Here is a 17,447-nt window from a genome sequence, read left to right as displayed (position 1 = left end):
AAGTGCTCCCTGTACACTTAATACAGACCTCGTGAACTGCACCATCCTTCAGAAAGCCCCAACATACTGACAAAACCGACTAGATAACATAGTCAGAAACAACAAGAAATAAGGCACACACCTTTCGTTTCAATGTTGGCTTGGTGAGAACAGGTGGAGAGCTTGATCGAGGACTCGCGGGCTCATCATCTTCCTCCTCACTACTCTCACTAAAACACCTCAGAAGTGCCCTATCACTATCACTGTAGCGCCGGGGTAATCTGTCGCAGTCCTCTGGGAATCTGCATTTCAGTGGCTCTGTGTTCTTCTTCAACTGCCCCCTCCACCTTTCCATACCTTCACTCTGCTGCCGACGGGGAATAGCAGATTTTTCACCTTTGCCATACTGTCCCTGGGAAACTGCAGATTTTTCCTCATCTTCAGCATACCGGCCTCTCGAGGCTGGAGATTTCTCTTCACACTCACCACATCTTCCTTGCAAGGCCACTGACTTCTCCTCACAGTCACTGCACCGGCCTCGTGAGGCTGCCGATTTTTCCTCACACTCACTGCATCGTCCACTGGGAACTGCTGTTTTGTCCTCGGCGGGCAATACTGGCTCCTTCTCGCAAAAGGGCTCAGGAAGTTTTTTGCTCTTCCGGTTCCATCGACCTCTTCGTGATGGCTGACTGTTTGCAGGAAGACTATCCAGGGGAAAAATGTGCTTGTTTGGTCGTGCAGAATTGGCTGGAGCAACAATATCTGGCTTTTTTTCACTCTCTGTTGGTGAGTAAGGCTCTTGCTCTTTCTTCTCCCATGACACAGATTTTACCATCTGATTTAAATAAAAACAAATAGATTTCATACTTCCTATTTACGCATAAATGTCTATCCTGAATTTGATTCCACAAAAGCTTTTGAGCAAAAAGTCAGAAAAGTTTAGCGGAAGTGTCCTTTAAAAATACAAGATTAAAAAAAAGACTTGACCTTTAAGAGATTCATGTAGTGCTACTTGCTACTCCTTTCCTCACAGGTGATAATACACCTCACTTAGCTTCCCAACAAGTAACTTCAGTCAGCCATTCAGTGGTGTGCTAGAACGCTAACTTCACCCTGCTACATTCACAGTATTTGTGCAATTTTCAAGAAAAAAGTAAGAATAACTTGAAGCTATTTTTCCATTAAAATGTACAATTAATGTAAATACAGTAACAGCAGATAATTTGCCTCTTAGTATTCTAGTCAGCGCTCATCACGTGATGCGAGAGTGCAACCCCTTCAAGGATTTTCTCCAGACTATGCCTCGATGTTTTCTCTATTTATTTTCTAATCTGAAACCATAAAGATACATAAACTAACCATGACTGCACTGCTTTTTATGATTATGACAAATGCGCAAGCTTCACATATGAAATGTTGTTAGAGCAGCCTGCAAAAGCATTAAGTATAAACTACATGCCACACAGAAATAAGAGATTCACTCTTACACTGGTCTCTGGATCCTTTTCTTTCTGCTTTTGTTGCTCTTCATTTTCCCCATCTTCTGTTTCCTCTTCTTCATCTTCAGAGACAACTGAGTTGGAAACTATAACAGGTGTCCAACGCAGACATTCTGCATCCACATCGATAGGTCGGACGTTAGTTCTAAGCTTTGCCATGTGTTCCTGGATAAGCTTCTCACGACGAATGATCACAAATCTGAACAGCAATAATACTCTGATCAATAACAGGTGACATACCGTACATGTTGTTATGTGAAACAGATATATTACAGAAAAATCTGTATACTCTCAATCAGTGCTGCCACAAGTAACTTCAGAGAGAACAGAAGCTCATTAAAATAGTACAATTTGCAGTACCATCTGACTACCAGAGAAAGCATCTCACGACTGAGGAAATGTTAAAATTCTTTCCCCTTCTTGTTAATGGTGAAGCCATTATCCTTCCATGTGTAACATTCAGCTGCAGAGTATCATTTTTATTATGGACAAGGGGTACGCCATTTGGGGAATGGACAATATAAGGTGAAAGCTACCAAAGCGAAATAAAAGGACTGCTCAAGAAAAGTTGCATTCCCACTACCACAGTGCATTTTATTTAGGGGTCTGAGAGAAATATCATCGGTTAAAGGTATATTGTGAGATGAGGACATAAAACTATTCTCAAGTTTTCCAAGTAAGTTTCAACTTTAACACAAAGCACAATAGAATACAACCCCACTCACCAAACCGCTATGGTCTGAAACAAGACTAATTCGCAGTATTTCACCTAACTTGTCAGCTGAGCAAGCAGGCTACCTCTATTCTATACCAACACACTTCACCTCTCCCAGTGATCTGTCCCACTCTTCAAGCACTCCACGTTAATCCACACAGTTTATGGCATTTTTGAGACATAGAGAAAAGGAGGGAAACAACTGTCTGCTCTCTGACTGAAAATAAGAAGCAGATCTGCTTCTAGAGAAGGAAAGTTGCTGTTCTTTGCTCTGTTTTGTGAGTGTATTAGACAGATTTTGCTGAGGGATCCCAAGAAAACATGACCAAGAGGCCAACTTGCTCTCTCTCACAGCAGCAAATTACTCGGAATTCCACATCTACAGTGCTACACAGCTGGACATCTGAGCCAGCTTTGGCACTGAATGATTCTTGCATTGCACATGAGTACCATAGTCTCAGTATCTGGACACTGAAGTCTTAAGTAAAATCAAGCTTATTAGATGTGACTTGTCTTCAAACACCATTAAATTTCAATGAAATACACCTGAAGGTATGTGGGATTACAACAGGACTCCTGTACTCACTGATCACTACGGAAGTCAAGCATTCGTAGATGATGCAGAGTGGAAGTGATATCTTGAGGGCAGATTCCAGTCAGCTTACTCAATTTCTTGATGCTTAATTGCTTGTCACGTTGATGATAAAGGCACTCCAATATTACACTTTTCCAGTAAGCCATATATGACAGGCGCCCCAGGTCTGACAGGGGCTTCTCTGGTGATCCTGCTTGACCCTCACGCTTTGAAAGCAAATAGCCTAAAGATACACAATAAAAAAGGTTTCAAAACATTAGCTTCTGTTTCCACCCCAACTTCTACAAAGGCCTCATACAATAGCTTAGTGCTGCCTACAAGATGTAGATGAGAACTCTGACAGATACTTTGAGGTGTCGGGCCAATTTTTTATCTGTTTGTTTAAACTCCCGTTATTCAATGATCGAGTATGAGATTTCTGAGCTCTGCTGCCATCAGACACTGACTATGGCAATGCCACGAGATGGCAGCAGGTACCTACCTAGAAACTACACCAAGCCTGAAGCACAATTGCAATAGCAATTTTGGAAATGACAGAGGAAACACATACTCTTAAAACTAATATGACTAAAAATTTTCTTGAAAATTCTCTTCTGTCAAACTTCACGACCATACTGGAGAGTACCAAGGTCTATTTGCAGAGGTTTCATTAATTTAAGACTGTGATAACGTTGCACAGGTTCAATAAAGGCCGAGAGGTTATATTCTACCTAGTGAGACAAAGAGGGGTGGATGGACGAAGATGACAAATGTGCCTTCTCACTGTTGCTCTACCATAACATTAACATTAACTCTAAAATTTGTATGTCCACAGGGAGGGCTGTATTAAATTGCTGTAGCCATAATAAACAATGTATAGTTAGGGGGAAGTTTCCTATGACCTTGCTAAGATACATGTAGGAATCTGGGAATTTCTTGAGTATTCAGAGCTTAAGTATGTCTGGTTTTGTTGCTCTCAAAGTTAAATTAAAATATAAGACATTTCTGCTTGAGACACTCATTCACCTACTCAAGCTGCTGAAGATTTCCACAGAGCATGCGGTCTTACAGCTGGCTTTCTGTGTAAGGAACTAAACGCACAAGACAAGCTTTGGCTAAAATCACTATACTGACACATGCCTTCAGTTTCTACCTTAAGTTGCATACACAGAAAACATCGGAACCAAAGGAAAAATGATCGATTTTGTCTTTAGAACTGAAGTTCCAAAAAATGAATAAACTGTGAAGTTCAGATGACTTTGTGAGCTTCAGAAGCCTTTGTCCTGAGATGTGTTTTAATTTGAAAAATATCCACTTTTACTGTTAAGTCCTTTAAAATATGAAAAGACAGACTAAAAAAAAGTGAAGAAAAAGTTCCTTACTGAAGTCAATTAGGAACCTGCCATAGCCCTTTCGCTGGTATTGTGGAAGAATCATTATACAGGAAACATTGTACTTCTGTTGGCAGTGCTTTTCCTGTTGGAAAAAAAAAAGCATCATATTGAAAAAACAGATCAGCGAGAAACAGTGTAAGTTGTTCTGTAAAAGTAGCTCTACAGCAAAAAGTGAGCTAGGAAGCCACAGTCAAAGTTTCTGAGGAACAATAAAGCCAAGGAAAGACTTCAAAGAGACAATATTAAAACTCTACCATTATTTCAGTTAAGAAAAGCACAAAGAATGAAAATTTGACATCACCCTCTGCTTAGATAGTATACAGTAAAGAACATGGACTGCAGAGAAGATGAATTCTAAGAATAAATCTGAAGGCAGCTAAATTCATTACAAAAGACTGCAACATTCCAGTGAATCCTTAAACATTACAAGCATAAGATACTAAAATCCAGTCTCAAATCTGCTGTTCTGAATACTAAAAAAAAAAAGCTTCAAATAAAACTACTCAAAAATAATTGAAATTATTAAGGATAAAAATCTTAAGAAAAGTCCTATCTGAAATCATGGCCCTCTTCCCTCAAAAAAATAAAAGGCCTCAAATCAGGTGCAAAGTTGCCAAACTTGTTTGGAAAACAATGTATATACAGAACAAAAGGTGAGAAACAGAATTACCAAGCAGTACTACCCCATCTCCACCAAGAGCAGGAAGTAATTTGAAAAGTTTTTTTTAACCATTAGCTGCAGTACAAGTTCCTTAGCAAGTATATGCTATTCAATATTAAAGGAAACTTGAGTTTACTAACCCAAGTGGTCTCCAAATGTAATAGAAATAAAACCTGGTTGCAGCAGCTGTCTATACCTGTGTTACATAATTTATTATATAAAATGCAAGAGCATAAGTTACAACTTTTACAACAATTTAAAGAATCCAAAGCAGCACTGCTCACCATACCAAACAATTCGTGCCCAAATACTTACCTTGGAAAAGTAGCCAACAAGGTGACAGCCCTTAACATCATTCTGTGTCAGCACATAGAAAAGAAATGGCTCCACATCGTAATAGAGGGTCTTGTGGTCCAAGAAGAGTTTAGCTAACAAGCACAAATTCTGGCAGTAGATAGTGCTGACATTGCCATCAACCTTAGAGACAGGAGGAGAAGTTCTGTCACGCCATTTGCTGTTATGCAAGGACATGCTTCACCTGAGTATCCCCACACATTTGAAATGTCTTAACGTGAGAGACTTCTCTGTCACAGGCAGCATCTCAAGGGACTTAAAACTTACACAGAATAAAGGCTGTGACCAAGTCACTGTCACATTCAGTAGCTTAAGAGACAACTTAAAATTAATTTTCACAAAATAAAAAAAACCAAATTTTTACAAAGTGAGTCTTCTGTGTTTTACAGATGAATAATCTGTACACAAGGTCAGTTCCTACTGGATGCTTGCTTGTTGTTCTTCACTCTTGGAAACTCAAGTGTTTCAAGAATGAAGATTTTTAGGACTACGAAAAATTTATCATGTGATTAGGTGCTGAAGACCCTATTTTACAGAGAAAAGTGAGCGGCTTCATTTTCTAACTTACCTCAAAGACTGATATATTATTTTTTCTGTAAATTTCATTGGCTGGAGGATGAAACCAGCCACATTTTTTCATATGCTGTTGGAGAATAGTCCTGCTTTTCATATATTTTAGACAGAATTCACAAAGGTACAACTTCGGTAGCCTGTAAGCAAAGACAGAGAAAGATCAGAGACTGAAGGCAGAGACTTTTATACAAAATTCCTCACTCCTGCCAATAGAGAACTTGGTAAGAACAAACCCAATATACACTGACCTTGTGTATGTGCTAATGAGGGCAAAACCTCCTTACTATAGTTAAAGTCATGACACTTACTCTGTAACAAATGCGTATTTAAAAACAGCCCTTAATGTCCTGCATAATTACATTTACATTATTAACTTATGCCAGAAGAAATAGATTAAAATCCTAGGGAAAAAACAGTAACCCCTCCCAGTTTTGCACTAATGATGCTAGGATGGATGAGATAAATAGTTCCTATTCCCTTCTTTCCCTCATCATCACAGCCGACATCCCAGCTGTATGTACATACCCTTGAGTGATGGGTCACATCACCACCTATCCATCTGCTTTAAAACCGTTTTACATACTACACTGACATGAACGACTGGAATGCATGTTTCCCAAAATTCTTGTGATTTAACTCCATTTGTATACCCTAGCTTGGGCAGGAATGTCTTTGTACAGCTAGAGTAATTCCTCATGACAGACCACATGTTCTTATTAAATGGCAGAATAAAGAGTTTCACTTAATTTTCTTCCTCTAGCTATAGCCCTTGTAAGTCATTCCTCTTTCTGAATAAAGTTAAAAGAGTTCGCAGTTTAGACAATTTGCAAAGTTCTTAAGCAAGAGAACAGCAAAGCAACTATATGTGCAGCACAGCAGAACAATCTTTCAGACACCAAAATGTAGAAACCACCAGATTTCTATGCCTGCTCGAGTACAGTTTTCCCATAAACACCGAAGAAGAACAAAGAAGAGTCCTACCTCGAGTACTCCTGTGGATACGGGGAGGAGTACCAGGTCTGGATTTCGTACTTGCCAAATTCGATAACAGAAGGGCAGCGGACTTGCGGATCAGGAGGCCCAGTCACCCCTACTTTCTATGCAAGGGTAAAAAAAAAACAAGTTTTCATAAATTTTCAAGTGAAAGACTTCTAAGATTAAATAAATTAAAACATTTTCATCTACACAGTCCATTCTGCTCAAACTCACAGATAATTAGGAAGATGCAGATGTTGCTCTCTGACACTAAAAACCAGTACCAGTCACACTTCAAGCAACCACGTGATTCACAAAAAGAAAGAATTAATAAACATTATCATACCACGTATCTCCACTACCATTCACGGTGTTGCATACCATAGTTTTAAATGCAAATTAGTACACAGCAAAGTTTAATACAATCTTTTTTGAATCTCATCGTAATTTTCTTTCTTGTTATTTCAGAAGTGAAGAACAGAAACATATAAACTGCTCCTGAAGTTAAAAACTAGAATATGCAAGTATTTAACATCACACATCAGTGTCTTCCCAGCTCTGAGACTAGATGCACTACTGTGACCGTAGCAGCTACCAAACCAATATTCAGGATGTGGCTATCTGCTTATCATCACAACCGCTGAAGAATTAAGGAAAAACCTCACATTTATTAGCAGAAGAGAAAAATAGAAAATAGAGTATTTTTAAACTATTTATACAACCTTTATTTCCCCTGTCCCTCTGATAGTAACTATATTTTATAGCAACTAAAAATAAGGATACTAAATGCTCTACTTTAAAAGAAAACAAATGCTTTCTCAGCTCATGAAGATCTTATCTCAAAAGACTGTCACTCACAGAATTACAGAAATCTAAATATTCCCACTAGCCTTGCATTATAATATGAACCACCCGGACTGAAGTTATTAACAAATGAGAATTTTTCATGCTGGAGGTCAGCAGCTAATGGGAAGAGTACCAGTGAATTACCTGTATGCAAATTTATCCAAGCAGAACGAGACAGCTGTACCCAGGACAGTTTAAAAAGTTAACATTGAAAAGTTAACATTCCAAATTAGTATCTTGCTAAGCTTCTTAAGTGGGACTGGTATAGGCAAAAGTCACCTCAGGATCTAATCCTAGGCACCCACATCTGTGGAGCTCTAGATGAAAAGGAACAGCAACCTCTACTGGCAAACATCTATCAATGTGTATACAGACACCCGCTCTACCCTGCTCCATAAGGAGTTAAAGCACCCAGAAAAAGAATGCTTTAACTACTCTGAGACTCTATGTGACCCATGCTGCTAGCAAACCATCCCACATTTTATTGTTTTCACAGTCCACATGTTTTACCAGCTATTTAACAGTTCTGAGAGGACTAAAGCCACAGACCTCAAGGTTTTTCAGCCACCTTAACCACTCACACTCCCTTTTATGTTATCCTTCAGCTCTCTTGAGGTCAGTTGTCCATAATTCTCAAGCAGCAGAAACCAAGCACATTAGCTTCTGTGACAGACTGACTCATCTGAAGTCTGCATTTCTTGTTGTTATTTTGCTGTTGGGGTGGTGGCTTTATATTTGTTTAAATGTCTTTCACAGATTTGGTACTTACTGCCAGACACTGACAATTTAACTTTACCTGCAGTGCTTGTTCCTGAATATCTCGAAACAACTCCATGTCTTTTTCATTTAACACATCCTGGCTTCCAAAAAAACGCTCCTCCGTTTCTTGTTTTCCATCCCAGCCATCCTGATTGTCTGTAAATGAGAGAGAAAATTGTCTTCACCTACATTTACAAGAGTATTTGCTTTTAGTGCAGTGACAAACAACATCTGGCTGTATTCACACACTGTGCCAGATTTTTTTTGATGGGATTTTCTGTTCAGATTTGGGACCACAAAGGAAGAACAGGTTCTAGATTTGGGACCATGTAAGTAGTACTGTCCTATATTTAAGCAGGTCCAAATGTCGCCACCTACATAGTCATAGTACCATGAAGGCATCAATGGCTTACCACTAAGCCTGCTTTTCACAAACACGGATCACAACTATTTAAATGCCGTATCTGGTAAAACCAAAACCAGGACACCTGCATTTATCACCTTAGAAATACCCCTTCAACAAAAACAAACAAAAAATCCAACAAAACCCTCTGTGCACTTCACCTCACTCCCAAAGCATTAAGTCACGTTGCTGTTCTTCCAGCACCAGCCAGGTCAATGCAGGTAACTATTCTAAAGCTGTAAATATAGTATTTTATTGTGGAATATTTTCCACTGCCTGCTCAGGAACAACTCAGAACCATTCAACAAAACTGTAAATATCTGAATACAGAAATTAAATAAAGGTCCAGTCATAGATAATATCTTAAGCTAGAAAAGCAAAAAAAAACCAAGGAAAGCAGAACTGCACTCCAAAGGGAAGGGATAGTTTTCAGCAAGAAGATGCCAAGCCCCACAAACAGGCTCCTCTACGGCTGAGAAAATTAGGAAACATTTGCACGCATCCATAGATTGGAAACTCATGGGTCTATCCAACTGGCTTTAGTTATTTATTTTCCATTTCATACTTCTACCTTGCTGCTCTTAATTCTCACGAATCGCTGCCTATGTTATTTCTTTCCAATGTGACATTATTTAGCCCATTTCCTAGGGCTGTCTGCAAGCACCTCCTTACCAATGGGCATTCTACCTCACCGTAATCACCCTCATCACACCTTGCCATCATATCTAAAGAGGCTAAGGTCTCTAGGATCACTTCCTTTTTCCAGCTCGTACTCTACCTCAATGCACCAAAGATAAGTGCATTTCAGTGTTAACTTTCAGCTCAAAGTTTCCAGCCTCTAACAATTCCAGTCACTTCAACATCCTAGCCTTTGAACATTTGCTTGGTATACAGGATACTTACATTGGCAGGGTGAAAGATCTTTACCTGTGGGCCATTCTGAAGTGCTAGATTTCCTGGTACCCTTTTTCCTGATCCTGTACTGCTGAGAATAGTCTACCACTTCTCCTCGAGCTTTTCGTCCATCAGGGGAGGGAGTGAAGAATTTAGTAAGGCCATCTATAAGCCCTTTGGTTTTTTTGTTAAACTTCAAGGTGTTGCTGCCATCTCTGCAGAAGTCCAAGACATCTGCCTGCTCCAGGTATCCTCCTTCTGATGATGCTGACTGGCTGGACAGAGCGATCTTACGCTTCCGACCCCGACCAGGACCAGTGCGAACTTTGCTGAAAGGACCTTTTGATCTAAAAGATGAGAAGGGGAAAGATATGGTCAGAACATGTGGTAAGGTGGTCTACCATCCTCTCTAACGTATTTATCAGCCACACAGAACGTGAGCTGAAGAATTTAATAATACAGGAGTCATCAAGAGTCTGCGTACCCTAGAGGAGCCAGGATTTAAACATCTCAGTAGAAGTACTGCACTATTTTTCTCTACATTGAACATTATGTCAAACTAATTTGAGTATAAACAATAGATTTTCACCAAATTTAACAACAGTAAATTTTAAAATCAGTAACCAAAATGAATACATTGCACAGAAGGCTTCAATTTACGCAATCATTAAACATTTACACTTGTCATTTGCCATAGTTCTCCTACTGATAGGAAATTGTTGTAGGAATTTCAAAGAATGTTAATACATGAAGGATGCACCTAGAAGCTAAGAACTTACACCACTGATGGTCACCTTAGCTGAAAACAGCCTTGCTCTCCAACCAGCTGCCATCTTTAAGACTGCAAATTTCAAAACTCTGTTGAGATGGAAGTATCAAAAGGTGTCTGGATGTGGCTTGGGGATATGGGTAGTGGTGAACACAGTGATGCTGGGTTAATGACTGGACTCGATGATCTTAGAGGTCTTTTCCAACCTAAATGATCCTATGATTCTGTGAGATAACTTCTCAGAAGGAGTGCCGTAGACTGACTGACTATTTTTAGCTACAGTCCTTTCAGCTGTGGAGGATAGAAGTAGGCAGCTTTTCCCCAAGAAGACAAACTATAGATCTTTGCACTATTCTGATATATTTTGCAAGTGAAATGATGGAACAAAGGCAAAAAAACCTGTGAATCAATCATGAAATAATAGTTAAAAGGGACAAAAGAGTAGAAGCAGATAGCTAGTTTTCCTTTAGTTCCTCTGAATTATACTGAGAGTTCCTCTATGCAAAGTTATTGTACTGACTGAAAGAAAATATCATGTTTAATACAGACACTCCCTCTATGTTTTTAGAAGCATTAAGCTTTGTAAGGTTGTTTTCCAGAACATCCTCTGGTGCTATTGGTTAGAATCAAGTGGTGGTTCCACTGTTTTTTAAGCTGATTTGATATCCAAAACAGAAGTTCTTGTGACATGCTCCTTCACTGTTTTGCATCCTGAAGAGTCCATAGTGCTGCATCACAAACAGCACTGTACAGCAATCTTAATTCAAGGAAATTGCTTTGGCTGAACAGTTCTCCAAAGAATTCCTGCCCAGCCAAATCCAATTCCCTGACAACTAGATAGTTGCCCCACAACAACCATGACAAGGCTGCAGCAACACAATCTGTCTCAGCACAATGGAGTTCTCCACAAATGTAGAAACACGTGGAATGGAAGCAGAAAGGGGACAAATATTTTCTGGCAGCAGTATCAGTTTAAATACACGTCAAACAATCTCATATGCCTTCTTGTGATTACTTAATTTCTTTAAACAACAGAATGGGTTCTTGGGAAATGTAAAGCAAGGCAATTATGCTGGAAGAAGGAGCCATCCAGCAAAAAAGATTACATGAACAGGAAAATTCAGGAATTTGACTATAAGGAATAGTTCAAAAATAAACAGTAAATTACTACAAAGAGTCAAAAATCTTGGCCAAAAGAAGCACTAAGGTTACTTCTAGTCTTTCACAGCCCTTTTCAGGAAATCTGTAGTAAAGAATAATGAACAGCTCTTAATTGTAAAAGAAAAATTCTCACAAAGTAGACAAGAGACTTCAGAAATACCCACTGTCCTACGGAATCTCACATCTTACTTTTCCTTATAGAGACTTACGCTGTATTTTGATTCTTTAACCTGTTTTTGGGACGTCCTATTGGGTTAGCATAGCGTCTTTTTATCTGTGCTGCCTTCTTCTGTAAAAGTTTTCTTCCTTTCTTCCGTGGTCGACATATTTGACATATCCACATACCTATAAGACACAAGTCCCCATCACCGAATGCAAGAGACATCTATATAGGACAAAAGGGAGAAATACAGTCCACAGGCCTTCTGAGATTAAGGGTAGGAACAGTACCAAAGGCACTGATTATCACACATACGTGCAAGAAGAATTATGTGCATGCTTCAACAATCTGAACTCAAGTCCTGATAATACTCCCCAGCCCCCACAGAGTTACAAACCCAAAGGAAGTCTCCTTAATCAGCAGCATATCATCAGAAAACCTTGATTTAATGGTTAATTATCCCATTATCTGCTCACTTCTATACTACTTCCAACTATCTTACATACAAAAGTTTTCTTCTAACTACCAAGGAAGAATCTTCCATACATAATCTGCCTTCTGATTGGAAAGAGAAGTTCACTTGTCCAGAATACTCTACTGTCCAAATGGTTATCATTTCAAAAACATAGATGTTATCTCTTTCTTTTGTACAAGGCTATTCATGCAAATGAAAGCTGATCATCTTAATCTGTAGGGATCACTTCTATTCCTTCAAACATCAAGAATTTTTTTTCAAAACCCTTCACAGAGAGTAATGTACAGGGAACAGGAGACCGTGAAAAACCTGGATGTGAAGTTCTGAACCTTCTTTGGTTTCTAATACTTGAAAGATAATTCCATACAAAAATGAGCTATATGTAGCTAAAAGAGGACCAAATAAGTGGAAGCACTGCCTGCCCACTGATCTCTTCCAACACCATCTTAAATTATCCTTTTCACCACAAAGTCCTCACCTTTTGGCATCCTGGTAAGAGGAGGATCACAGCATTCCATGTGAAAGCCACGGTCACAGGAGTCACAAAATAGCATGTTATCCTGTTGAAGACACATAATCTCTCTTTATATGTGCATCAGCATCAAGCCCTCCATTAATTTCAGAGGCACATAATTTTACACTACGGACAATTCAAGGTATTTCGCAGGTCTCAGAAAGACTACCAGACTAAAATAAAATCTACAGATATTTGTCTCTAGAATAATTTTATTTTGTAGTTTAACATAACAGCCAACAAACTGGCATCATCTTCATTCAATCCATACTCCACTATACTCACAGCATTTTTCCCTTGATCTCTACAGGAGCTGCACGTTTTGCATTCAATACACTGCCACCGCAAGGCTTTCACTCGAACTGTCAGCTCTGGAGAGAACTTCAAACAGGACGGATGACCTGGAGAAAAAGGAGAACACTTTACTGGTAAAATCATTATACTTCTGTTTATGGTCATAGATAGCTCACAGAGAGACTACTTTATCAATTATGTATTCCCATGCAGAATTTTGGTTGTCCAGATACTCCTATTTTTAGGTGCTTCTATTCTTACCTACTTATAACACAAACCAGTGCCCTAGATAGCAAATGGCAGGCCCACATACAAAAGAACACAAAGGTAATTCTTCATAATTGAATTGAGAAATGTGGTGAAACTGGTCTTCATTGCCACATTTTAAAAAAAAAACCTTCCAGGAGCCAAATGAATTATTTGTGCTAGATTAACTTATCTCTCTCCCCTCTGGGAGCCTAAGATTCAGTTGTACTGTATGAACTAGCTGTATTGTATGCCACAGAAGCATATTTCTCACGTCTGGGTCAGCAGGAATGACTACACTAGACTTCTCTGTCTTAAGTGGCAAGATTCTTACTAGATGCATACTCCCTCTGTGCATGGGGCAGCACCAGGCAGTGTACGAGCTCTTCTGTCTCAAGGGAAGGGACAGTACCAGCAGCCCTGTAAATGGTCACCTACCACTGTTGCCACAGTCAGCACAAGAGATGAGCTCTTCAGGTTTCTTCTCCCGATTTTGCTCTTTTGTACCAAGGCAGAAACTGCAAATTGGAATTGGTTCAGCAACCGGCTGTGAGGAGAACAGAGAGTAAGAGCACTGGGTATCTCAAGGGAGCAAACTGTAATACACAAAATGACACAGACGTTTATATATATCACATAAATGTGATGTAATACACATCATGTCTCAAAGATTTTACTTGGTTCTCACATTCAGTACAGCACTGACTGAATAGAAGTTAATACTCCAAAGAACAAAATCTGCACAACTGTTAACACTGTTATGAAAAACTAAAATAAAAATCTTCCTGCAAAAAATTATGTGAGTATGCTATTTAGCAATCACAAGCAGATAAAAAGGTGTGCTCTCTGTGAAAAAGTTATGGGGGGAGTTAAACACTGTGTAGCGAAAAAGATGCTTTTAAGATGAGGCACAGCATTAGCAAAGTAAGAAATAGATATGAACTAGCCAACAATACATTTGGCCGGAAATAAGCAGTACATTTTTAAATTTAAGGACTGACATTCTACAGCAGCCTCATCTAAGATGTAGCAACTGCAATAATTGTTTTAAAGCGGTACTCGGTAAACTAATAAGAGTGAAAGGATGGCCTAATTTAACATTAAGTACTGGATTTCATGATCTAGCAAATTATTTCTAATCCACTTCTGCATTTAAATCCTGTGATTTATAGTTTCCAGAGAAAAGATGTACACAAAATTTAATTTAGAAGTACAATAAAAATATGCTGAAACCACATTTAAAACACTGGAAATGGGAATAACATTAGATTACGGCAAGTTCTGAGAAACATTCTTTGTATAGCTGTATCAAGTTACAGTTAGTGATTTCACACGTACCTTTTCAGAATCTATTCTGCAGGTACATATGTGTGTACTGTTAATTATTGCACGGAAGCCCGTACCAGAAAAACTTCAAGCACCTTTACTCTGCCTAAGCCAAAGCACAAGCTGTATCCAGAACAGCTTCTTGCAGGAATCAGTAAATAAATCAAATATCAATTTGTTTATATTACTGTAACATAGAAACTGAAAATTTGAAATCTCTACCTTTTGCTCAGTGTACAGACAGAGCACACACGGTACACTTTCAGTCTGAGATGTGGTCCTTAAAGCACCCACTAGATGGAAACAATCTGAACACCTTAGGAAATTTGCTGTTTCAAAATTAAGCCACACAACAGGAAAGAAAGCCTGACATTCCTCATTTAGAACACAAGTATTTATATTAGCCTTCGAAGAAATCCCAAATGATGCTGAAGTATAAACTAGTATGAAATCACCTGCCCATCAAACTACTTCAGTTTGGAATACGTTCACAGGATTAGTTAATTGAAGGACTGCAGTTTCTGCTCCTTTTGAGAAACAGAGAAAACAAGACAACTGTAGATAGTTATGCCAAGCATACTAATCATTAATATCCAAATGGGAAGGGGAAGCTAGCATCTTCACTGCCCACAGGCAGTATCTTTCCAGCCACAGTCACCACAGCAACATCAGCTGAAATCAGCTATGCAGGGATTCCCCATCCTCTTTTAACAGAGAGGAATCTTCTGTACACAAATTGTTCTCTTTTTGTTCATGACTGGACTCTAGGTGCCAGACAGTTAGCTGCTTCCAGTCAGTAAGAGGTTTACTGGGGAAAAAAACCCTGCGTAGGAAGGGACAGTCAGTGCTTTAATTTCTCTGGATTCAAGATTTCAGGAACTACTTTTACTTTCTGCCTTTTGAAAGGAAAGCTGCAACATGCATGCAACTTTTCAGGGGAGAAATAAGATTATTTCACATATCCTCTGCAGGAAGTTCACGAGCAATTTATTTCATCAAATAGAGTTTTACAGACAGTCAACAGCCTAAGATAGTCTTTCTTATCTGTTCTAGCCAGTATTTGTGCATACCCTGTTCATCCCTACAGTCCTTCAAATTTGGATGCCCAGATGTAAACACTGTCTAGGTTTGGAAGAGCCAGATGAAAGACTATCCTCCACAGCTTCAATGTTTCCTCTATTTACCACCCCTGGCAAGCTGCAAGCAAACACTTTATCACTTAAAAAAAAAAAACAAAACAAAACATCTACAGTTTGGGGGAAGGCTCTACTAGAATTCAAAATGTTTTAGAATAATTAATTAAATTGGAACAATTTTGAATGTAGGGATCAGGCTACTCCTCCAAAGCCTCTGTGTGAGACTGTTATGCTAAGCATGGAGAGATTTCACTGCTGCTGTGTTTGTTCCACAAAGAACATCCTGGCAAGTGAAAAATGCAAGCACACAATGAAAGATTCGTGAAAACAAGACTGGAAGCAGGCAGCTCCGTTTCATACTGCAAATTTTTGGCAGACATTCAACTCCTTCTGCTGTTTTGCTCACAAGCACATCTATCTGTATGATGTCACCAGATTCAGTGAGGGAGGGAGCCAGAACAAATTGGGACTGACAGTGTCTTACAGCCTGCCAGCCTCTCAGCACATGTTGTTACTATACAAAGGGTTTCTAGAAACCAAATGTGCCTTAAAGATTCACAGACTGTACGCTCTCCTAAAGGCGACTACAGAGAAGTGCTTATGGAAAAAGTGTGTGTGTGTGTGTAATAATTCTGCAATCTCAGTTTTGGCTAACCCATCTGCTTTGTAGTCTTCTTAATTTAGGAAAACTGAGGTTAGGAAACGCCTCAGAACTCACAGCCAAGTCTGCAGGCCACGGTGTCACAATGGTCACTTGTCAGTAATGTTAAAGCACTTTACTTTACAGACATTTTAATACCATCTGGGGCTCACTAGATACCATGACTGTCTTAGTCTCATCATCACATATATCCTTCTGGTAGTCATTGTGGTTGTGGCTGGAATCGAGTGGGTATAGAATTTAAACCAGCATAAAAGAAACACATACGCTCACACCAACTTTTTTTTGCTTTGCTCTTTAAGATCCCTCGAATGTGAAGCCCTCTGGGAGCAATGGTAGATGGCTTCCGAGAATTCACACTAGGTAATGCTTTTTTGTGCATCTATTTTTGAGCAAGTGACAAATCATTACTCCTCATTTCAAATAGCCCATTCTGTCACAAAAGTCTCCCTCAAAAGCTGAAGCTCCTGGCAAGAGCAGATGAACCAGAAAAGACAGAGGGAAAGTACAACCTACACCACACACAAAAAAAATATTTTGAACATGAGGAAACATGTTTCAGTGAGCAGGGCATCACAAAGGCTGGATTCCATGCCTTTTGGATCAGTGGCTGGAGAGGAAAACTACTTCAGTTCCATGCCTCAAAATCAGAGCCAATGACTTTCATATTGTCAAGGTAATTTTACAAATTGTGTGGACTTTTTTGCTTTATATAGAGAAAACTGCAGAATTTAGAAAATACTATTCAATAATATCAACTTGTAGCAGCAATGACTAATAACTAACCCTTCTTCTATATAAGTTACCACATCTCAACTCAATGTTCCCTCCCAACAGCATGGTGAAGAAAAAGTATGAAGCAACTTAGAGTAAAAACAGAAATCTCTTAAAATACTGTTTTTACTCAAGAAAACAATGCTAAATATATTTAAATACACCCAAGAAAAGCTATTACCATAACACACGTATGTGTGTTGGTCTCTGTAAATGGATATTGTCTCCAATTCACTTGTTGAATCTCACTTGAAAGGAAGAAGCATATTTATATGGCAGAATGATGGCCTAAAACATGAGACTAC

General features: G+C 39.0%; 1 protein-coding gene across 1 annotated transcript in view; it reads right to left on the bottom strand.

Moving 5' to 3' along the window:
* KAT6A (lysine acetyltransferase 6A) overlaps positions 1–17,447 on the bottom strand; it is a 39,184-nt gene that overhangs the window by 9,134 nt on the left and 12,603 nt on the right. The window contains exons 4-16 of the mRNA XM_082298249.1: positions 13,684–13,792; positions 12,991–13,106; positions 12,670–12,751; positions 11,766–11,901; positions 9,660–9,973; positions 8,367–8,485; positions 6,731–6,846; positions 5,745–5,886; positions 5,138–5,299; positions 4,150–4,243; positions 2,780–3,011; positions 1,467–1,677; positions 122–814 (exon numbers count right to left, since the gene is read on the bottom strand). Of these exons, the coding sequence (XP_082154375.1) occupies positions 122–814; positions 1,467–1,677; positions 2,780–3,011; positions 4,150–4,243; positions 5,138–5,299; positions 5,745–5,886; positions 6,731–6,846; positions 8,367–8,485; positions 9,660–9,973; positions 11,766–11,901; positions 12,670–12,751; positions 12,991–13,106; positions 13,684–13,792 (2,526 nt within the window). The remainder of the gene's footprint in view (positions 1–121; positions 815–1,466; positions 1,678–2,779; positions 3,012–4,149; positions 4,244–5,137; positions 5,300–5,744; positions 5,887–6,730; positions 6,847–8,366; positions 8,486–9,659; positions 9,974–11,765; positions 11,902–12,669; positions 12,752–12,990; positions 13,107–13,683; positions 13,793–17,447) is intronic.

This window comes from Coloeus monedula (assembly GCF_965178545.1).
Source record: "Coloeus monedula genome assembly, chromosome: 28".
NCBI lineage: Eukaryota > Metazoa > Chordata > Aves > Passeriformes > Corvidae > Coloeus > Coloeus monedula.
This window is presented reverse-complemented; position numbering and strand designations above follow the sequence as displayed.